Source organism: Eublepharis macularius, chromosome 3, assembly GCF_028583425.1.
Source record: "Eublepharis macularius isolate TG4126 chromosome 3, MPM_Emac_v1.0, whole genome shotgun sequence".
NCBI lineage: Eukaryota > Metazoa > Chordata > Lepidosauria > Squamata > Eublepharidae > Eublepharis > Eublepharis macularius.
Genome location: NC_072792.1, coordinates 156,604,107 through 156,628,210, shown reverse-complemented (window position 1 = coordinate 156,628,210; position 24,104 = coordinate 156,604,107). Strand labels below are relative to the sequence as shown.

Below are 24,104 nucleotides of genomic sequence, written 5' to 3'. Positions count from 1 at the left end.
GCTCCCAGGCTGGGTTTCACTTTCTGCTAGCAGTGGAGTGGGACAGAGCTCTTGCTTGCCACTTGCTAGCCTTTGGAGAGAGAGACTGAGGGCCAAGCTACAAGTGACGAATGACACTTGAACGGCAAGTGGATCGAGTGGAGTGCAAGTGGAGAGGGAGAAATACACTTGCCGTTCAAATGTCATTCGTCACTTGTAGTTTGGCCCTGAGAGAGTACAATTAAGCTTGGCTTTGGTGGATAGGGATCTATCTCCTCTGGTTCACTGGGAACAGCGGGGTGCCCCTCCGCTGTGGCCTCCACGATCCACGGTTTGGTTCAGGAATGGGAGATGTTCGTTGCTGTTCAGGAATTTGGGATCATGGTCTGCACCGAACCACGATCCTCTGGTTCAGTAATTTTTTTTGGTTCGTGCCCATGTCTACTTATAAACCCACTTTTCTCACAACATATCAGGTCCCAAGACAGGTGATAAACGGTAATATACAACACAATATCAAACACATTAAAACCACATTAAAACCAAATAACTATATGGGAACACCCTATTAAACAGCCAGAAAACATTTACTTTGACCATACTCAAAAACTCTTTGAAATAACTTAGGTTTGCAGCCTTGCCAAAAACCAGGAGAATAGAATCCCTCTTGACCCCTTCTGGGAGGCTGTTCTACAAATAAAGAAACCATGACTGTCTAAGCCTGGGCAGTTGCAGACAGAAGGGACAGACAAGGGACCTTGCTAAGAAAAGTGAACGTGCAGCACAAGAACATGCGCAGAGAGCCAGTCCTTTAAGGATGGGAGCCTCAGGCCATGAAGGGAATTAGAGGGAAGCAGCAGCTCCTTAAACTGGGCAAAGAAACAAACAGGCATCCAGTAATACAACTTGAAGACATGAGTAAATGACACCATTTGAGTAAATGAGTAAATGACATGGTCACCTGCTTCTCCAACAGAAGATTAGGGTCCGGCATCCTATTATCTCATCTGAATTCCTGTTGGGTCTCTTGTTGGGTGAGCACAACATGGGGAGCAGGATTTCCCTTTCTGCAAACTGAGGGGAAATGAATCAGTAACCCTAGCTAAATTTTCTATTTTCCCCACGCCATCAATCTGAGAAATAGATCAAGGCATTAAACATAGAAATAAAAGGTTTATTTAGATCAATAAACCTGATGCAATCAAAGAGGTATCTGAATGCATACAGAAAAACAACAGTCCTTGTAATTTATACCTTTCGGTCAACATGGAGAAATTTGTCTACAGGACATGAGATCTCATACAGTTCTGTAAATAAGCGATCAGTTCTTACAAACAAGCAAGTAAGTCAGGGTACATGACCTTCAGCTCAAGATAGATTGACAGGTCATAGCTAGTATTTGGATAGAATACAGATACGAAACATACCAGGATGGCTCCATAAATCCATAATATTGACTGAGAAAGAATGCCCCAGGCTGCGACTGGATGTCTGTTAAAATAAACTATTCTTAACCTTCAGGATATAATAGAAGTAACCCCAATGTGCTTCTCTCATGGCCTCTCTATATATGATAGTAGCAGGAACAGAAATGCAAAACATTGAGTGTAAGCAGGATTTTCTCCTTGCGAGCCTTGAGTAGTCCAGGGGCAAATCCACATGCCCTCGGAGCATCCCAGCGTTGCGCTAAATGTTCGCTAAACACCCAGAAGTATACTGTCTTTCTAGCGTGATTTCTGAAATTGCGCTAGAAAGACGCTATACTTCCGGGTGTTTAGCGAACATTTAGCGCAACGCTGGGACGCGCCAAGGGCATTTGGATTTGCCCCAGCTCAATGAGTTAGAAATGGAGGAGGGCGGTGCATCTTAAAATTCACTAAAACTGCACACAAGAAGAATGAAGGGGAAGAGAATTGATATGAGCTTTAAGAGTTTTGTTAGTGTTGGTAAGAGGAACAAAAGAATGACATTCATCAGAATATTTTTATTTATTTATTTACGTCATTTATAGTCCGCCTTTCTCACTGAGACTCAAGGTGGATTACACAATATGAGGTTAATACAATCAGTATCAAGTAAGTAGTCTCTCTCATTTCAGTGCAGTTAAGCAAGAGTAAATGATGGTCAGTCTCGTTATAGTTAGTTGTTGTAGTATTAGAAGTAGTAGTAGAAGTAGTAGTAGTAGTAGTAAAATGAAAAGGGCTTATTTATTTGTCATTTATAGTCCGCCTTTCTCGTTGAGACTCAATGACATAGTGTGAGATTAGTACAATCAGTTTATTTATTTTTATTTATTTTATTTTATTTATGTCATTTATAGTCCACCTTTCTCACTGAGACTCAAGGCAGATTACATAGTGTGTGATCAGTACAATCAGTAGCAAGGACAAGGGTAGGCATTTCCATACAGTGTCAAGGACATTTCCATAAACAATGTCATAGGGTAGATGAATACAAGTTTAAAGAGACATAGCATTAGCAAGGATCCAATAGAGGGTTGAAGGATTGCTGAAACAGAACATAATCAATTCTAGGATTGACATTAGACAACATGAAGCACAAGCAGTATATACGAGTACATGTTCAAAGCAACAGATAATATGTAAAGCAACATAATGGTGGAGCCCATGGTTCCCAACTCATTGGCGAAACATCTGAGACCTCCTGTCTACAATACCGCCCTCCTATCTGAGTAAAAAAGCCTTTTTAAATATTTCAGTTTTGCATAGTTTGCGGAAAGCCAAGAGCTTGGGAGCTCTCAGGCAGGCTGTTCCATAGGGTAGGGGCCACCCACCACAGACAAGGCCCGTGTATGGGCTGCAGTTGATTTTGCCCATGTGCAGGCTGGCCCCTACAAGAGACCCTGTTCAGATGAGCGAAGCTGCTGTGGAGGGACATAGGGAGGGAGGCGGTCCCATAGGTATGTCGGGCCAAGACCATGAAGAGCTTTGTATGTAATAACCAGTACCTTGAATTGAGCACGGTAGCTGATACGTAGCCAATGGAGTGACTGCAGGATGGGACTGATGTTCATGCTCCTGCTTGCTCCTGCTAACAGTCAAGCTGCAGCATTTTGCACTAATTGAAGCCTCCTAGTTAACTTAGATGGGAGACCTATGTATAGAGCATTACAACAGTCAAGTTTTGATGTTACCATAGCATGGATCCAGGTGGCCAGGTTGGCCGTGTCAAGATAAGAAGCCATCTTCCAGGCTAGAATGAGACTGAAGAAAGCATTTTTTGCAGCTGCCTGAACTTGTTTTTCTAGTAGTAGTACTGGATCCAGCATCAAAGACATTTCCATACAGTGTCAAGGACGTTTCGATAGACAATGCCATAGGATAAATAAATGCAGTTTACAAAGACATAGCATTAGCAAGGATCCAATACAGAGTTGAAGAATTGCTGAAACAGAACATAATCAGTTCTAGGACTGACATTAGACAACATGAAGCACAGGTAGTATCTAGGAGTACAAATTTAAAGCAGGCTTCTCAGGTACTTCCCTGAACTTTTTTGTCAAATGCCCTCACGAATCTGGCTCACTATGATTCCCGAATTATATGAATAATTTGTACAACGCCATGTAGAAACACAGCTGGGGGTGTGGCTTATGAGGCCCAGTGGGAGGGGTCAGATAGGGGTTGAGCATGTAGATTTCATTAACAACTTCCTGTTCTTTCCCCCATATTCCTAACACTGCAGACAAAATTGTGTGGCTCAGCTTTCGTATCACAGCCGTGTCCATACAGGACTGCTTCTTTATATGGAATATTTCAGCTGGGACAAGCCCAGCTGTGGTAGCACAGATCCGCGCTGACAGTGAGAAGGATAATTTTAATGGCAGTTTAGAACAGAAACATATGCAGCTGATGGAATGGTTACAAACAACAGACATTTTACTGTATCCTAGTAAAAGTCTAGTCTTTCTCTAACTAGCATTCCTGTTGCTCGTAAGCCAGCAGAAATATATACAGGTGCTTGTTTGATTTATGCCATTTCTAACAGGCTATTCACAAAACACAGAAAGCTAGGCAGCTGTTTAAGTCTTTGCCAGATCTCAACCATTGTTCCCACCAGCTTTGCAATGGGAGCAACTAGCTGCAACTGAAGGGAGTTTTAAAATAGAAAAAAAAAGTTCCAATTGAGAGAAACGTTATCTTGCCTGTCAACATTTTCACAGAGGACATGCTTATTATAACAATTATATTCTTATAGCGAATATCACTGAAGAAGTTTCAATATTCAGTATCTCCAGTTAAAAGGACCAAGTTTTGAATTATGTGAAAGGCCTCTACCCGAGACTCATGAGGAGAGACACGGCCAGAGCAGATAATACTGACCTTGGTAGACCAATGGTCTGAAAGCAGCTTGATTTGTTCATGTGTTCAACCGCTAATGTAGCAAGTTATACCAAAATATTTTAAAAGACATCCTCATTTGGCAAAAATAAGTACAAAATGTGAAGAGTGATTTATGGGTGTGAGGTTGGGTTGGGGAACAAGTGCCAGATAACAATTGTCCCTGGCACAGCATGCCTATTGCCAGTTAGAGAACAAATTATAATTATTTTCCATATTATTTCACATCTTCCATATCATATAAGCAGCCTTCCTTTGAGCTGTTTGCACAATACTTCAAAGGCCATAATAAGTTAGAATATAAATGCCTGGTTTGCAATAAACACCTTTTACCACTGCCTACTATCAATTATTCTGATATCATTATTTATTTTATAGGGGCTTTTAAGTATGTCGTAAAAATTGTTAGTACACCTTGAGGTTCCCAAAGAAAGTGTTGCAGCAACTCTTCTGGAACTCACACATGGACTATGTGTGTGTTATGTGCATGTCAAGTCGCTTCTGGCTTGTGGTGACCCTATGAATTAAGGATCTCCAAAACATCCTATCATTGACAGCCTTCCTCAGGTCTTGTAAACTGAAGACTGGCTTCCTTTATCAAGACAATCCACCGCATGGTAGATCTTCCTCTTTTCCTACTGCCTTCATCTTTTCCTAGAACTATGGTCTTATGCAGTGATGCCGCTTCTTAAAGCGTTTTAATGTTCCTGTTAATGCCTTCATTGGTACAGTCATTCTTTTTCTCCTGTTAACTGCTTGGTGATGGAAAGTGCCATCAAGTTATAACCGACTTCTGGCGACCCCTGCTGGGGTTTTCAAGGCAAGTGACAGAGGTGGTTTGCCAATGCCTGCCTCTGCTTAGTGATCCTAGGTTTTTTGGGGGGAGGTCTCTCATCCAATTACTAACCAAGGCTGACCTACTTCACTTCCGAGATCAGGTTTGCTTGGGCTATCCAGGTCAGGGTATTAACCGATTACCTGTATGTTTTATTATTTTCAGTTTTACTGATTTGCTATTTTTATTGCAAATCCACTTTTGGCCTGTTTAGCCTCAAAGCGGTATATTTAAACAAAAATTAATAATGTTTTAAGCCTAAAGAAAGAGTTGCATAAGACTTCCACATGGAGCTAATTTGACCGACACGATTGAGAAAGCACAAGTTTAAAACCACCAGAGAACTGCCTGATGTAATTACTATATTAGCAATCTCTGTCAAGCTGTATAGACATCCAAACAGCTGGAAGCATTTTTAAAAGGCACAAGGGGGGGAATGTTTTCTGTTGCAACAAAAAGGTGTCTTGTACTGAAATCCTAGTCTCACGACATCTTAACAGACACATCTGTTGAAATTAATGAAAGCTTCTGCTTCAACATAAGGCGTCATAGGATTCCTCCTTTGGTTTTGAGAAAGCAGTCTGCAATGGCCAAGGCTTTGCAGTGGTTAGAGTGTCAGGCTAGGATATGGCAGACCCAGATTCAAATCCTCACTCTGTCAGGGACACTTGCTGGGCAGCCTTGGGCCCGTCACATCCTCTCAGCCTAACCTACTTCACAGGGTTGTTGGGAGGATAAAATGGAGGGGAGAAAAACAAAGCAAGCTGCTCTGGGTGTCCATTACAGAGAAAGCCCAGGTATAAACAAAATAAATAAATCATAAATGACTGCGAGAACCTTTTCAGGAGGAGAGTGGTGGCAAATCAATGTGATAGTGGGAGATTTGACCGTTCTTACAGTTTAGTTTCCTTGGATGTTTCTTTCCTAGATTTCATAAATTGAACTGGCACATCTCTTTTATAAAATTTGGAAGATCTCAGTATACAGTGGGAAGCTAAACAGGTTTGGGACCAGTGACAGGACAGAATACTGCCTAAGAAACCTCTGACGGACTGCTACCCCTGTCCGTTTCACTAGGGGTGTGTGCTTCGGGTGTCTGATTCAGAAAAAATACCCGAATCAGACACTATTTGTAAAGATTCGGGATTCCCAAATTGGGGCCAGCATGGTGGCCTCGATTCAGGAATCCCGAATCAAAGCTTCCCAGAAGCATTCGGGTTGCTTGGGGAAGCTTCGGGGCAACTTCAAAGGGCCCCTTGTATCAGCTGTCAGGCGGTGGGGGGATCCCCCCCCTCCACTGCCTGGCAGCTGATAGCTTAAAGGGACCTGCTGCTTGCAAGCAAGTCCCTTTAAATTATCAGCTGGCAGGGGGATCTCCCCGTCGCCTGCCAGCTGATACTTTAAACAGCCCGCGCCAGGCACAGAGGGCAATCTAAACTCCCCTCTGTTTGGAGATCAGGGGGTGGGGCCACCGGCCATGTCACCATTTTCAAGAGGTCGTAACACAAGAGGGGGAGGGGGGTTAAAGCTACCTCACCAGGCAACACAACAAAAACAAGAAAAACAAGGGAGCATACCAAGCCCAGAGACAATATCAAGGAATATACTCCATGAGTTGTAATTTACAAAAACTATTAGTGGTACAGTGTATCAGTGAAATTAACACTATATGACACTGAAAAACTCCATAAGGGAGAGAAACGACAACGACAAAGTCCAATGGGGAAATATAATTAAATAAAATCCCTTAATGTTCTTCTGACATATGCAAAGTCGTGGCAAAATAGAACAGCTGTAGGCAATTATGCTGTAAGGGTCCTCGGATCTATGCGACGAGGTGAGATGGTAGCACTGTCGGGATGAAAAGAAGGCAGCACTGATGCACAGAGGGGCAACGAGCATAAGCCGGCCAGATTCCTCTTCTCTCGTTTCAGATCAAAACGATCCTTCTTCAAGCCAAAATGTATCTCATAATCAGACAAACTGAGTTGTTCTGATAACCAAGAGTCCATATGCTCCAAGGTCAAGCCTAGGTACCTGCGGATGTGGTATACACACATGGTACACTTATTCATACTTCACTGCAGCAGGATGGACTTGCATAATAACAGGCATGAACACATCAAGATAAATCCTCATAACACAGTGGGAAGAACTTTACTTATTAATCTATTCAAAAACAGCACTCTGCACAATGGCAATATCTGCCAACAAGAATTGATTTTATATGCCTTTTTAAAATTTGCCTGTTTTATAAGGTTCAACTCTTGTTGGCATTTAACATTGAGTCCGGCCAAACCAAAAATGAGTACCTGGTTGTATCAATAACAGAAGTGTTGCCAATCTCCAGATGAGGCCTGGAGTTCTCCCAGAATTACAACTGATTTGCAGAATACAAAGATCATTTCCCCTGATGGCTACTTTGGAGGGTGGGCTCTATGGCACTATCCCTCCCCCACAAATCCCGCCCCCACCCCAAGTTGGACAGAAAGCAGGAATGAGATGCTGGAGGACTACCCACAGCAACTGTAAGCAGGAAGGATTAGAAAGAGTCATGATGTGTAATTTTGCCATCTTTTTAATAGGCTTTTCTCCTCTGTGCCAAATGCAGCCACTAGAGATGGAATTACAAGGGGAGGGGGAAGAATGGCTTGTTCTAAGTTGCTTTGTTAAGGTTCTCTGGTGCAAAACAAGTAGGTTACTTAATGTTATGCTAAAAATATATCCTTTAGAGTCATTGCACATGGATACCCCTAATGTATTTTAAAATTTCACACTAGACAATCTCTTTCTTTCACATTATACAACCTCAGTGAAGACTTGTGCACACTTCTTCAGTGGTTCCTGAAGTGAAGAAATGCATATGTAGGGATAGTTTTAGGTGAGTAACTGTGTTGGTTTGCAGTGGAACAGCAGGATTTGAGTTCAGTGGCACCTTAAGAGACAAACATTTTCAGGGTGTGAGCTTTCAAGCGTCAGAGCTCCTTTCTTCCGACACAAGTAGGAATGGAGATCCTGGAGCCTATAAAGGCTATACCTAGGAATCTAACTTTTTTCCTCCTGTGTTTTGGAAACATTGGAGCTTTAATTAAACACCTGGGGGTACGCTTTCCCAAGGATTCGCAAATTGTGCAAATTGTAACATGGTGTCCATGTTACAAAATGTAGAAAAACATGTTTTCCTCCCCTCCCCTTCATCCCCCCCCATTCTTTACTACTTGGGTTCTGCTCTGTGATGTTCCTTGAAATGCAATAAAAGATCTCACTGGAGTCGGTCTAGAGTACAAAATGACTGAATTCCATCGGCCAGACCTAGAGGAATCTCATTGTAGTATCAAGCTTCTTTTAGACCCAGGAGCAGATCAGGACATTTCTTCCTAGCCTGTTGGCAACCTTAATCTAGAGACATATTCACTCCTTTGCCCATACTGCATCTATCTCAAAACCTAACTACTTCTGAATGAAAACATATTTCCCTCTCAAAAAGAAACTGTTTATTATACACAAGCATTTCTACAAACACTCTTTAAAGAAATGTCGATGAGAGCTACAGCAGTTCTATGTATATCATGAAGAAGATATATAAAAAAGAAATTGTCCATCTGAGATTTTTAGTTTTCTTCTGTATTATTCAGAATCCATAAAAAATGTTTCAAAGTCCTGATCCAAGTCTGAAACAAGGGCATCCACGAAGTCTTCAACTGATGGACACTTCTGAAGCATACCTAAGGAAAAGAACACAAAGGCTAGTCAGGACACCATGGACTTTGTGGCCAAGAAGTTAATGTATGCTGAAAAGCTTCTGCCGCAAGCCATGGAATCATTTCATGTGGGAGCCAATTCAGAAATGCCAGATGATTAATCCACACTTCACCATCCTAGTAAGTGCAAAAAAAAAATCCATTGACACACACACTTATTTCAACAAGGACACACCCTTCGGACATAATAAGGTACACACGTATTTTGTATTTAGGAGGCCAGGTTGAGAAAGTAAAGTAAGAATGAACTCATAGGCAAATGTGAGTTCTTGGTCCAAACAACTACAAAGATTGTCAAAGGCAGCACAGCAACGGCAGCATCAACCTCGTGGAATACAGCAAAGACTCCCACGTTTGTCCAATTTTGCTAAGTCTGGAAATGTTATAGAGGCCTCTCTGAATATAATGTAAGATGAAAAAATTGCAGACTTAATTCTGTACTTGGCAAAAGCTATTAACCTCATCTAAATAGTCACTACTCATTATTCTGATTAATCTGGTTGTCCATCTACTTATATCAGAAGGCAATTTATAAGCGTGCACTGGTCACTGTAGCTTTAAGCTGTCACTAATTGATTCTGTGCATCTGCTTTTTGAAAAATACAGAAACCTAACCAAAAAGTGGGTTGTGAAGCCTGTGAAAGTGGGTCTCAGGCTTTTGTAACTTCATTGATTTGAGCATGCCTTTTTTTTTAAAAAAAGTGGGTCAACATATCAAATAAATTTGGACTTATGGGTCACCATACCAAAAAGGAAAGCACTGCCATACAGAACCGTATACAATATATTTTTCTGCAATGTTACTGGAATTTTTAAAAAGTATTACTATATATTTTTCATGGTGTGTGTGTGTGTATGATGTGCTGTCAAGTCGCCTCCAATCTATGGCGACCCTATGAAGGAAAGACCTCCAAAATGTCCTATCATTAACAGACTTGTTCAGATCATGCAAACTGGAGGATGTGGCTTCTTTTATTGAGTCAAGCCATCTTGTTTTACGTCTTCCTCTTTTCCTACTGCCTTCCACTTTTCCTAGCATTATTGACTTTTCCAGAGAATCTTGTCTTCTCATAATGTGACCAAAGTATGATAGCCTCAGTTTTGTCATTTTAGCTTCGAGGGAGAATTCAAGCTTGATTTGATCTAGTATCCGCTTACTTGTCTTTTTGGCTGTCAATGATCTCCGCAAAACATTCCTCCAGCACCACATTTCAAATGAATCAATTTTCTTCCTGTCAGCTTTCTTCACCGTCCAACTTTCACATCCATACATCGTAATGGGGAATACCATAGTTTGAATTATCTTGATCTTGGTTCCCAGAGACACGTCTTTAAGGATCTTATCTAGCTCCCTCACAGCTGCTCTTTCAAGTCTCAATCTTCTGATTTCCTCATTGCAGTCTCCCTCTTGGTTGATGATTGAGCCAATAGAAAATCTTGAACAATTTCAATTTCTTCAGCATCAACTTTAAAATTGTGTAATTCCTCAATGATCATTACTTTTGTCATCTTGATGTTCAGCTGTAATCCTGCTTTGGTGCTTTCTCCTTTAACCTTCCTCAGTAGCTGTTTCAAATCTTCACTATTTTCTGCCAGTAACATGGTGTCTTCTGCATAGCTCAAATTGTTAATGTTCCTGCCAATGTTCACTCCACCTTCTTCTCGATCTAATCCAGCTTTTCTTATGATATACTCTGCACAGAGATTGAACAAGTAGGGAGATAATATGCATCCTTGTCTGACACCCTTGCCAATTGGAAACCATTCTATTTCCCCATATTCTGTCCTGACAGTAGCCTCTTGTCCAGAATACAGGTTACGCATCAAAACATTTTTATGGTAATCTTTTAAATGTAAATTGAGAAAATTTCCAACTTTCTTCTGATTTGGGAAATGATTTATGTAAATTCGTCTCTTCTCTGAAATGAATCACTCTGTTGGAGGTGCCAAAATACATATAAACTTATGCTACCCTTTAGTACAAGAATATTTAAGTACAATCACTTAATATTCTTGCACACCTTGAATTATTTGGTTTCCAAGGGAATAATAATAATTGATGCAGTTTTCCTAAGTGAAATTATCCAAAGCATCCTTTAATAAGCTTTCACAAGAGCCAACTGGCTTCAATAGGTATTTTGCCTCTACAGTAATGCCAAACTCAAGTTTAAAAAAAGACCAGGAAAAGGGAGAGTACAGATCTTGAGGCAATTTGAAACAGTTACTAGAAGAGTTCCTTGCTAGACTGTCAGCACATCATAGTTTTAATTAAACTTAAACTATGTGCTTTGCAAGTGACAACAAGAACACCCATAGACCATTGATGAATGGTACACATTTTTTTTAAAAAAAGAACAGAATGAAAACTTAGTCAAATGTTTTCATCATTAAACACATCAAACCATTCTGATCATTTTGCCATTTTTGTTGCTTTTCCATTTAGTAAAATTCGAACAGCTAGTTGAATATATAATATAGTACGGGTCATAAGAATATCTCCAGGTGAAAATAAAGCGAAAACCCACCCCATAGGCTTTTTACATAAAGCAGCTGAATATATCAACTTCCGGGGAGTTATTACGAAGTAATCCCATTAGTATCAAATGGAAATTTGTTTTATTATCGTATACTCTAAAATATACAATCAAAATTAAAGGTAGTAGAAAAATGCTACAATTACTGCATTTAATCACCACATTTTTAATCCACCTCTCCTCATGGCACAGCACACAGTTCCTCTGTTCTCCATTTTATCATCACTACCCTGTGAAGTAGGTTAGGATGAAAAAGAGAGCAACTGGCCCAAGGTCACCCAGGGAGCTTCATAGCCGAATAGAGATTTGAATCCATTCTTTGTCTGACAGACTAATACTACATATATGATCACTCAGTGAATCCATTTTTTGATAATATCTGCCTGTTTGTATGATTTATTGATGATTTTTTCATATTCAGAGACCTCCACTCGGTTAATGATTTTTGTGAAAGGTTGAACATGGTGGATGACAATATAAAATTTACCTGGCAGTTTGACCCGGATAAGATCAACTTTTTGGATATAGTTGCCTTCAGAAGTGAGGAATATACATTACAGATTAGCCTGTATAGAAAGAGTACAGTATGGACAGAAATTCCTATCTTGACTATGAGTCATCCCATCCTAGACATTTAAGGAAGAATATACCATACAGTCAATTTTTAAGGCTGAAGAGTAACTCGACCAGACCAGAGGATTTTAAGAGGGAGGGTTTAGCAATGACCAGAGCATTTTGAGAATGGGGTTACCCACTAGGTATTTTGGAGTCAGCACAAAGGAGGGCTACATCAGTGGCCAGATAGGAGCTATTCGAGCCCAAGGTTAGAGAACGAGGGGATAGAATGAGATGGTCTTTGGATTATACTCCTTTGTGTAATTGTATAAAGAAGATCATATACCAGTATTGGCCACTCTTTACAGAGATTAAGGGTTGTGAAAGTCCCCCCACTATAGGTCTTAGAAAAACCAGAAGTATAAGAGACATGATATTACACTCCAACATGAGGCGAAACCCAGATGTCACGACTAGCCCTATAGGGCATCACAGATGCAGCCACTGATGTGTGTGTCCAAAGGTTTGGGATGGAGATCAGATAATATTACAAAACCAACAAAGGACTATATAACTTAAGCAATTTTCTACTTGTCAGATGTCTCGGGTAGTGTACCTGTTGATATGTCAATGTCAAAAGATATACGTGAGTAGCACTACCCGACCCCTCTGGATGTGTATTCAGGAACACATATTCAGAATACGGAACAGGGTCATGGATGCTCTTCTCGTAGAGCATTTTGCCAGTAATCATTTGAGAGAAGATGAATTTGTATTTACAATATTGTATGTAGCAAGGAAGGGTCAGACACAAGTGGCACAGAAGGATTTATTACAGAGAGAATCCCCGTGGATTTATTCCTTGAGGTTTGAATAACAAATTGATGCTGACTTGGTTTTTGGGAAGACTCTCTGGCAGTACATTGACTGTATTTAGTTTGGTTGTAGACATTGCATGAAATCTACAGATGAAAACAATGGTGTTTGGTCCCTTTAAGTGACTTGAGGTATGTAATTGTCAATGAGTTAAATGGATAAATTGTATTGGTGGCGGTGCACATGGCCAGAGATTGCATTGTGCCACTTTATGAGATGGAGTCATTTTGATGAAAGTGGGTAAGCTACAGTGTTTTTTATATGGAATCAACGCACATTATAGTTGGTGTATAAGCTTTTATTATCAGCAGAGTATTTATTATTGTAGATACTAATCATGTGGACTGAATCCTTGCCCCTGAAGAAGTCTTTGGATGAAACCTACATTGTAATAGCCGGCCCCAGTTATTTTTTTATTGTATGTTATTTATTGGGTGATCATTTTTGTTGAGAAATTGAATAGTGATGGATAGAGGAATATATTGAATCACTGAGCACTTTATTATATGTATAAATGCACTGTGTCATTATGCATAAAGTGGATTTGATTGTTAGTTGCCAGTTAGTCTTGAATATTTATCACCTGGTTGTGGCTTATTCATCTGAGTTCTCGTTTTTACCAGGAGAGCCTTTGTTGGTTGTGTTAGTATTTAAAAAAGAGACTGAATCCTAATGCTAAAATAATGCTCTCTTTTGAGGCATTTTCAGCACTCCATGTTGTCCAATCCTAATTTGTGTTCATTGCTTTAACACAACTGAAGAATGAAAGTCCTTCTTTCTATATATGCTTAACAACATATATCTGCAGGCCTTTTAGATATCAGCTTGGCCTGTAATTTGCCTTTTCTAATCAGGCCCTGGAAAAGCAATCTCATTGCAGGAAGAGGGTGCTATAAATGCCTAGCGGGGCAGTACACCATTTGCTTAAACTGACACTTAAGCTGACAGCCTAAGATGTATGTATGTTGTTCTAGCCTTTTCGGTGCCATCATAAAACAAGCTCCATGGCGGACATGCAGTTATGTGCATAAGTGCAGCTGGCCATGGAGGACTTCCTATGAGGGAGGGAAAAGTCTTCCCCAAACTTCTGGGAGAGAGGTTTTTAAAAGGCTTGGCAGCCTCTCTGAAGTAATTTATCGGGGCTGGAGATAGGAGGGTGCTAGAGGCGGGCCTACCTCCCCAAGCGGCAAACATCCAGCCAGCAGGGACATTTCAGAGATAGACTCTTTTCTTTCTTTTCTTTTCCTTTTATCAGCTGATATGCCTAATACACTGCTCTTCCTATATACCATTCTACTCTCTGTATTTTATATTCTGCTGCAGTACAATAAAGATCTTATTTTGGTTAAGTCTAGCTGTGTCCAAGCCTCACCCATGAGCCTCCTGCTCAGCCATTTGCTTGAACTTCTCATATGCATAAAAGTTCGCCAGTTTCTCAAAAGGCTGGTGAAGGGTTAAACCTTTTCAGTTTGGGTGGTGGTAGCTACTGAAAGACCCAAAGACTGGGAGGGAGAAGCCGCCCCTCCAGTCATAATGATTTTAAATAGATAAATCTGATCCCCTACATGCATAAATCTGAACCCCTACATGCAACCTGAAGGTGATCAGATGAGGAAAATGGGGAACTCGCAGAAGGGTGCATGGCTTGGCTCTGAGACCTCATCTGCATAGTGGCAGATTCCTGTAAAGGGACAAATTCCAGTGAAGAGACATGAGACCACTGGAATAGACTTCAAAGGAAGCTCTTTGGTTCAAAGCTAGACCCTAGCTGCAGAACTTGCACAGCCATTTCCAACATGGTGATAAACAGCACTGGGGTATCAAGCACCATATCTTCTATCTCTGTAGAGTGCTTCCTCCTCCTCATTCTCAATCCACCTTTAACGACATAAAGCTATGTTATTCTACTTCATCCCTACAGACATTCCAAAATCTGGAACTTATGCTCTGGGAATGCCCCACCAGTATCTCAACAGAGACATAATGAGAGTGGAGAACACACACATTGTAACCACATTTACAACATCTTATCTGCAACCACAGGGCTGGAGATTTCAGTCAAATAAAAGACTGACGAGGTGCTGAATTCAACATCCATCAGAACAAAAACAAACAAAAAAGTTCACACCATCCAAGGCAACATTCCCACTTTTTGAGTATGTCTCAAATGCCTATAATAACTAAAATGGTCCCTTGTGGACAATAATGTTTAAAGCATGTGGTAGACACTGAAAACATAGCACTGAGCTCTAAGAGAGAGCTAACCAAGGCAGCTGCCGTCTTCAAAACGGTGAATTTATTTTATAAGCCTAGCCTGGCTCCAATTGCAACTCTGTCTCTCCCAAGCCTAGGGCAACTGCAGCGCTCGCTTCCTTTGAAGTCCTACAACTTCCACATTACAACACTAGGGTTAACCACACCCTTTCTGGAAACGGCTGCCCCCAGCCTTCAACCATCTGCAACTGGAACATTGCAAATGCTGTGGCTACCCTACCCTCGCTTTGAAACTTTGTAATTGTTTTGGCTTCGTTAGTGCAATCTACTAAGTTAGCAAGTGTTGCTGCTTACAGCAAAGGCTAAAACAACTTTTTCAAAAGCACTTTGATCATGTACAGTGCTATATGATCTCGAAAGCACTATTCAGTAAGTGTAACATCTGGTTACAGCTAATAAATAACATTGCAAGAATGAAAATATTCAAGCACAACAAGGGGCCCGCTTACGCATCCAGTTTTCTCTACAAGCAGACACTTCCCCTCCTCAACAATTTTTAATTGTATTTTTCAATGCAAATTTCACCTCTTGGCCCCACATATGCACATGCATACCTGTCCATTGGGCAGAAGGAGCAGCTGGCAGTAATGACGACTAGATTCATGATAGTACTGGTGACTGTCATAAGAAGCAAAACAGACACACTGGAACTCTTCTGGGTTTGATTACTAGGACATGACATGGGTGGGAAATGTCATGATTCTGAATCCTGGTGTGTGCATAGTTGCCAACTGCCTGTAGGAAAATGTCTTGTCCCTTTAACAGAGGCTTAATGTGTAGAAATGGAAAGCTGAAGCTTTTCATGGTCTGCAATGGAGGTAAATAACATCACCTGGTAAGTAACATCCCGTTAAACCTTTATCAAAGGGAAAGGACACTTTTCTCCAGGCCAGATGGCAACCCTAAATATATGCAAATAAGAAATGGGAGGATACAAATACAATACTAGAATAAAGTCTATTGTTTTGGTCAGATGGGCAGCCAGCCATAATAGTTTATTTCAGAGAATCACAGAGTTGGAAGGGATTTCATAGCCTTTCTCATTCAACTCCCTGTACAATGTAGGAAATCCAAAACTAGATCAGATGCAGATATTTGTATCCTGCCTTTCTTCACCAAAAGTACTCAAGACAACATACAAAAAAAAAATCCAGAACGACAAAAAAAAAAAGCCATAAAGGGAAAAGAGCAGTGAAGCAGCAGAATACACCTCACAATCTTTAAACAAAGACCTTGGTAAATAAAACTCTTTACATTTGTTCTAAATTATAACAGAGAATGTACCAAATAAGTCTGTCAGAAGAGGGTATTCCATTCCAACCATGTTAAGAACTGGTTGCTCATACCTTTAGTAAATGCTATCTAAAATGTAAATTTAAAAGATACATTGGGAAGTATGTTTTATAACTGTTAAAATACAACTAGGCATCATTGTCCAAAACTGCATCAAGGGAAACCCAGTTGGGGAGAAGAAAACAATACTAAAACAGCAATACTTATATTACCTTGAACCATAAGCATGGGTTCCTTTCCACCACCGTGTGCCAGCATTTCTTTGCGGTAACGTTCACCCATTGCCCTGAAGGAAGAGATGGGTATTGTTATTGTCACAGTCACCTGCAAACACAACCAGATCAGCTTCCTGTGACACCTGTCTCCAGCTTCCTTATACAAGTTACACAGATAAAGACCCTGTTTAGAACCATGTGCCCATTCCAGAAAAAGCGTATCATTTATATAAGTATGGACCAACAAGTGAGCTTAATAGAATGGGGATGAGAACTAAGAACAAAAGGATTGCTTCCATTTCTCAAAAAGCAATAAAAAATAAACAACAACAACAACAAAAACCCAGAAGCAATGCCCACACAAAAAGCATTATTCTTGTGCTATGGGAAAAAAGTGCAGTAGGCCTATATTTTTGTTCACAAAATTATAATTTGATATAATTCTTTGGGATTCGATATTTCAGAATAAAATGCCTTTTGTACACTAAAGTAGGCAGTGGAGATAAGACAGTTCCCATACGCCAACAGTCACGTGATGTCACTCACTTTTTGGTGGAGGTAGAAAGTGCTGTCAAGTCATAGCCAATTTATGGTGATCCCTGCTGGGGTTTATAAAGCCAGAGGCTAACAGAGGTGCTTTGCCATTGCCTGCCTCTGCATAGCAACCCTGGACTTGCTTGGTGGTCTCCCATCCCATTACTAACCAAGGCCAACCCTTCTTAGTTTCTGAGATCCGATGAGATTCAGGCTAGCCTGGGCTAACCAGGTCCAGCAATCCTCTTCCCTAGACAAATCCTGGAATGAGCTAATAGAATTAAAAGGAGGCAGTGACTGACACGTGCCTTTTTACAACTGCATGGCCGTAAGCGGTTTGGCATCCAGGCAGCTTCCAAGGTCTCCTTTTCCATGTTGTCAATGTTAAAATCAGGGAATCCCATTCTTCCTCCAGAGTTTGGAAAACAACACATGCTGCAGTCAGATAAGAGTCCTCCTTCCAGCTGTCCTATCAGAAAAAGGGGGCCCCTATACGTGCACTTCAGGCATCTTTCAAGGGCATGAAGCTCCTCAACTGCCGCACTGGTCTGCTCTCAGAATTCTTAAGCCTGACTTCATTCATTCATTTTATACCATGCTCTCTGAACTGTTTAGATCTTGAGGGACTCGCTGATGTATTTAAACAATAACATATCCACAATATATCATTTACAATACTGATTTAAAAAATCAAAATAGGAGCGTAAGAATTAAAATAATGTCCAGCAGCAGAGTGGGACAATTAAAAGGTCATAAATCAACAGTATAAAAATGTAACTTGGGACCCTTACTAAAAACTCAAAATATTTTTTAAAATCCAAGAAAAGCCAGCTTTCCCTTCAGAATTGCAAGTCACCGCAGGCCAGCAAGTTGCCAGTACCATGCCAGACAGTCCCCTGGTGATGTTAACAGTTCTCTGCAGTGGGGCCTTTCAGCAGGTGCAGCTTCTATGGTCAGAGCACTGCAGTAGTGGTTAAGCTATCCAACTACAGAAATGATAGAAAGCCTGTTCTAAAAGCAATCAGTCAGGCTCACAGTAAGTCCTTGTGTTTGCAGAGAAAACAGCACTCTTGCAGGAAGCAGAATGAAGCATTTGAGATTATGAACCAACTAACTATCAGCCGCCCTGAGCCCATCTGTGGGGAGGGCGGGGCATAAATCAAATCAAATCAAATCAATAAATAAATTAAATAACTTGATGCCCGTACTTTGCTACAGTATTTCACTACTTTAAATCCAGTTATAATACTTATGGGTATGTAACATTTTTTGGTTTGTGGAGATTTTTTAAAGCTGGTTTTGTAGTATAATAGCAGAGTACCCGAGCTTCACAAAGGTGTTTGAATAAAGCAAAGCATGTTGATGTCGAAAACTGATGAAGTGAATTTTGAAATGTAACATTTACTGAAGAAATTTTAAAAGGAAAAGATTGTAGGGAAATAAATAAAGTGAAAAATATGTACAATCTTTTTTTTTCTACTGAAGGACCTCTTTGTAGATCTCATTGTTGGTTTTCCTCTCAGGTGCTAGGGTCACCAGGCTGCTGGGTGAGCTCACTCTGGAGCAGGCCACGTAGAACTGCCCATGTGAGAAGCAGTCCTCCCTCAAGTCAATTCCTGCCACCTTCAGTGCCTGGCCCTGGGACTTGTTGATCATCATAGCAAAGGAGGCCTTGAGGAGGAACTGCAGCCTCTTGAATTTGAAGGGGTTCTCTGATGGTATGAGTGGTATGTGTGGTATGAACACTGAACTCCCCCGCTCCCCCCCCCGAGCACTGCCGGTGAACAATGTGGCCTTGATGATGTTCCTGTGGAGGGCTTTCACTCACAGTCTGCTGCCATTGCAGTTTGGATGGGTTGAGGTTCTGAAGCAGCATCACTGGAGCCCCCACTTTGAGGAAAAGCTTGTGGGCTGGGAAGCCAGGAGGGTTGAGCGTGTTGAAGAACTCCATGGGGTAGTGGACCACATCATCCATTTGCACCACTAAGTCCACAGATCTGTATTCCATTTCTGCCCCTTCGAGGGAGTTAAGTTGTGTTTCATTAATGATGGCAGCCTTGTCGTTCTTGGGGGTCAGAATGGCACGCTTGCACAGCCAGTCCATGGACTTCTCCATGATAGTGGTGATATCCGAGTATATATTGGCTGTTAGGTCTGCTAGGGTCATTACTATTGTACCCAGGCCTGCAGGGATGGTCACCTTTCCCTTGGACTCAGGACTTGCTGGTATTTGCCCCCTGCTGCTCAGTGCACTGCAGGAGTATGATGTGCATATTTCTTTGCCGCATCTCTAAGTTGCTTCCTCCTTTTAGCATCGGTATATCTTGCACAACGTCTGCCAGGAGGCTTCTTGGGGGAAGTAAGAGGTGATGGCTGCAAGAGGTGTGACGTGGAGTTGGACTGAGGGAGGGGTAGTGTGGTGGGCACTTCGGCAGGTTCATGTGAGAGGTTTGCATTGAAATGGCCCCTAGAAAGGTCATGCACCATCTCCCCATGAACATTTAAAAACTCAGTTGCTGTACTGACTTTTATATAAAATCCCTTTTCAGGAATCTTGTACTGTCTTTCTTCAACTGTCTGCAGTTTCCTTGACCTAATTTTTACCACAGAACACACTTCCACAGCTGACCCATCAGCCTGCCAGCCACACAGGAAAGCCAGGCCACACAGGGAGATTGGCAACCGTAGAAGGTAGGTGTATTTTTACCTCAGGACACGTTCAATGACTGGGAGTCATTGAATGTGTCCTGAGTACTGTTTAGGATGTTGGGATGATGACCAATCAAGGCCACATATGCAAATGATCTCAGGGCAGAGTGGCTCAGTTGGCAGGGGGAGGGGGATGAGCAGCCTCCCAGCCACACAGGGAAGCTGTATCCCTATGGGAAAACACATTTTACCCCTTTTTACCCCCTTAGGGGGCAAATTTCTTAAAATCCCTTCTTAGTGAGCCTCTCCACATCACAAAAGGAACGTCCTCCCCAAATTTCACGCTTCTAGGTCCAGGGGTTTGGGCTGGGCGTTGATAAGTCAGTCAGGACACTTGTCTTTATATAGTTAGATAGATGATAGTGAAGCAGCGAAAAGTTTGGTCTCTAGTTTTACCACTGCCATTCTACTCCAGAGGTCCCCACGCACCCCACCCACTTCCCATCCAACTTTAAGTGTTTCAAGATGACAACCAGTACAAGCTTAATCTCTGCTTACAAGCAAAACACTGAACCCAACTCAGTAACTGCAGACTGAAGACACAGCAGTCCTTCCAACTGCAGTCTTTTCACCCTGTCCCATTTGTTACTTGGAAGAGATGAATATTGGAAGACTGCTGAAGGGAGTAGCTCTCTGGGGTCCAAGGCTCCCATTTTCTGAAACTTCACCTTCTCATACATGCCAGTGCTAAGGTATGTGGAGAAAGCAATGCCTTTGTGCCTTTCCAAAATGAACCACTCCTACTCTCTCTCCCATACACCATAAATGATTGCAGTCTTGTTATGTTTTACCTCTTCTGTGAAGCAAAAGCAGTCACAAGTGAAAGACAAGCATGCTTCACAGTATATGTCTTCACTTTAAAAAAATCACATCTTGCATCTCATTTTCATACCTGTTAAAAGGATCCTGCACAAAACATTGTCTCCACACCATGGATGCCACAGCCCTAGACATGAGGTAGGAATAATACTTGGCACCGTAACCCACAAGATGGCTGAATCTGAGTTGCCAAGCCTGATGGGGGGAAAAGCAAACAAACAAACCATGTGGCCTTAACATTCTTCACAATATTTTGTAACCAGAGCAACTGTTTATATATCAGATTTGAAATTATAATATATATTATTCAAAACACTCTGAAGTAGCTTTTCAACAAAATGCTATAGCCTTAAACTATGTCAACCTTAGGGATTTATTCAACTGGGGAAGCTTTGTTAAAACGTACTAAAGGTTGATTGGCACAAAAATGCAGGTGTTGCTCATAGTATCTATATTGTTGTTTTGCGGGGATTAAAGGAAAACCACAGTTTACATGTTACAAGTGCCACTGTATTTTATTTCCCATATGTTGCACCTGGAGAAGGTAAGACGGTGACGATTTGCCAAAAACAAATTACAGCAGAGACATGTCCTTGCTACTTTTTAAAGAATGGCTTATCGCTTGCCAGAGTGCAAGCACAGAGAGAGACGTACACAGCATTCTACACGCCACAGGTCGGTTTGTGTATTTCTAACACACAGTCATCCTCTGTAATTCTACTATGGTTTGTCCATCCATTGACAGGGTGTGGTAAGTCACCCTTGGATTTGTGTTCTGAATTTAAACTGGCTTCCCTAACAGCTGGATTCTCAGAAATATGATATTGGAATCGAGGGCAAGTGGGACTTGTGCCTGTATTATAGAAATATTGTTAGGATGAAGGTTACTATACCTCTGCTCCAAGTAGTGCAGTTAAACACTGTGGCGGGGGGTGGGGGGGTGGGCGGGGCTCTGTCCTTACTTAAACGGTGATTGGATTATTACATTTCCATTTTATCTGAAGTAGAAACAATGAAATCACTATCTGAGAGCCTGCATAAAAGCTCTGGTCCTCTCTTATTTGCCTAATAAGAAACAGAGATTGGAATAACTTTACATAACTTATTGGCAATTATTAGGAAGCACCAAAGCAATGGAAAAGAGCCCGTTTTTTTAAAAAAAATGTCTTTAAAATGTGTTGGGCATTGTGTGATTTTATAAATATACATTTATAAAGTTGCGTTGGGACTTCAAAACAAGCTCTCTTCACATATACATTCCTTGTATCGGATTTTTTTTTCAGCCTTTCCCTTACAAAATAATTGAATATTACCAGCCAATTTATCCAGACTTCCTTTTTGTAACACAGAATCTAAAAACCTGCCCCTTAGATGAACTAAGCAGGACACCGGAACTAAGCAGTATCATCAAAGAACGGTTGGGAAAATGCAACCCGTTGTTCTTACAACTTAAGACATTTTTCGTGCTGCGCCACTAAGCAATGAGATTCTTCTTATAATTGTTTGCAGGCCATGGCTATATTTTTTAAAAAGCCTAATAAGTAAAAGGCCTTATGGCTTTTAATTAAGTACAGAACTGTTACCAAACTTCAACTATATCCTAATACCTCTGCTAAACTGAAATTTGAATTTAAATCTTAATTTCAACTCGGACTATTCCACAGAGAACAAAAACTTTTGGCAACAACATATATAATGGATGTCAAATATTTTTCCTCGCTTATTCCTTGACAGTTGTCATGGAGCAGGGGGCCTTACGGAGGCCTAGCGCCCCCTCCTGGGAGCCCTCTAGCCCCACAAAGCACCCCTTTTCCTCCTGCCTCATTCAGCCTTGAAGCCAGTAAGGGCCTTATACTGGCTGCCACCATTGTGGTTTGTGAGTTCAACTGGGAAGGCCCCAGAGTACTCTTCCTCCTCCTTCACCTTTCCAAGCAACACCCCTCTATTGGGAGGGCATTGCCAGATGACTGGTCAAGCTAGAAACATGAGAACACAGGCAGAGTAAAACAAACAGTTTTATTTACAAGACTGGCAATCATCAAATAAGTGGGGGGGGGGGATAAACACATAAAGGAGCCAGCAAAAAAAACAAACCAATAAAGCTTCCTAATGCGGCTACCTGACTGGTACCTACAATATCTGGCCCTCCCTGGTCCAACCCCCACCCTCCCTGGGTGACAGATCCTCTCCTACTGGTAGCTGCTTCTCTGCCACATAGCTCCTGGAAGCCCCCCTTCAGGGGGGCTTTATATCAGTTCTCCAATGGCCTAGCCTCCTTGGTTCTGATTGGCCTTCCTTTCCCCTCCAATTTTCTTTAGTCCACTCCTAAAGCTGGGAAGGATGTTGGGAAATGTAGGCCTGCAGGGTAATTTAAAATGTCTTAGGAGACTAGAATAATCAGTAGAACATGTTGGTATTCATTCTAGTCTACAGTGAAGTCTTCTGTCTGAGAAGGACTATTTTTCACATGCCCCGAATCCAAAGAACTTCAAAACTAGGGGTACTAGGTCCCTTTAACCTAACAGTGGGAGTGTGTGTGTGAGGACCCTAGCACTTACCTTGCAATCTTCTCACATGTGCAACGATGTCACTTCCAGTGATATAATCATGCCCAGCAGCAGGTAAGCCAATTTTGGCCCTTGTGAAGGGCGGGAGCATGCCTACCGCCGGCCTGATGACGTCACTTCCGGAAGTGACGTCATTGCACCAGTGGGGACCAGGCCTGTGGCGTGCTCATTCCCTGAGGCCTTTCCCCCCAGCTGGACAGGTATGTAGTATCAGGGGGCAGAGCTGGGAGTGGGGGATTCTCCACCTCCACCAGGGGACTGACAACGCTATTCAAAACAGACACGTTTACAAAAGCATGAAGGAGTACTGATGCTTTTCCTATTTTCAGAGATCTTCATACGTCCCACCCCTAACCCCATGGAAACTAGTACAGAGTTGACATACAGTTATCATAAAATTATCATGAAGCTCTACATTTCTTCATTTGTTTAACTTCATTTCTGGTCTGCTTGTCTTGCTGAGACTCAAGAAAGATTTAAAAAATATAGAAAACAAATCAGACAGTAAAATATCCAATAAACAATGTCATAGGATTAGGATTATATTGGGAAAACAAGTAAAACAACAAAAATTTTGGAAGGCATGACATACTTCAGTGCATAAAGTGAATTACAAAGGTGAGTGGCAACTGGGTTATCATTGCAATACAAACAACGGAAAACAATGCAATCATCTCCTGTGCTGTTTTCCCAGCTTCAAAGAGCTCCGGGACCCTGCTCTTCTCTCTGTATCATCCACCAGAACCAACACTTGCACACTCAAAGGGGGGGGGGGAGGATCCCTGCAGACAG

General features: G+C 41.5%; 1 protein-coding gene across 2 annotated transcripts in view; it reads right to left on the bottom strand.

The window, feature by feature from the left end:
- Positions 1–6,774: 6,774 nt before the first annotated feature.
- The window catches only part of MIPEP (mitochondrial intermediate peptidase), a 79,156-nt gene continuing 61,826 nt past the window's right edge, over positions 6,775–24,104 (bottom strand). For both annotated transcript variants that reach the window (XM_054973762.1, XM_054973763.1), the window contains exons 17-19: positions 20,819–20,940; positions 16,681–16,754; positions 6,775–8,900 (exon numbers count right to left, since the gene is read on the bottom strand). In XM_054973762.1, coding sequence (XP_054829737.1) covers positions 8,803–8,900; positions 16,681–16,754; positions 20,819–20,940 — 294 coding nt within the window. In that variant the 3' untranslated portion in view covers positions 6,775–8,802. The remainder of the gene's footprint in view (positions 8,901–16,680; positions 16,755–20,818; positions 20,941–24,104) is intronic.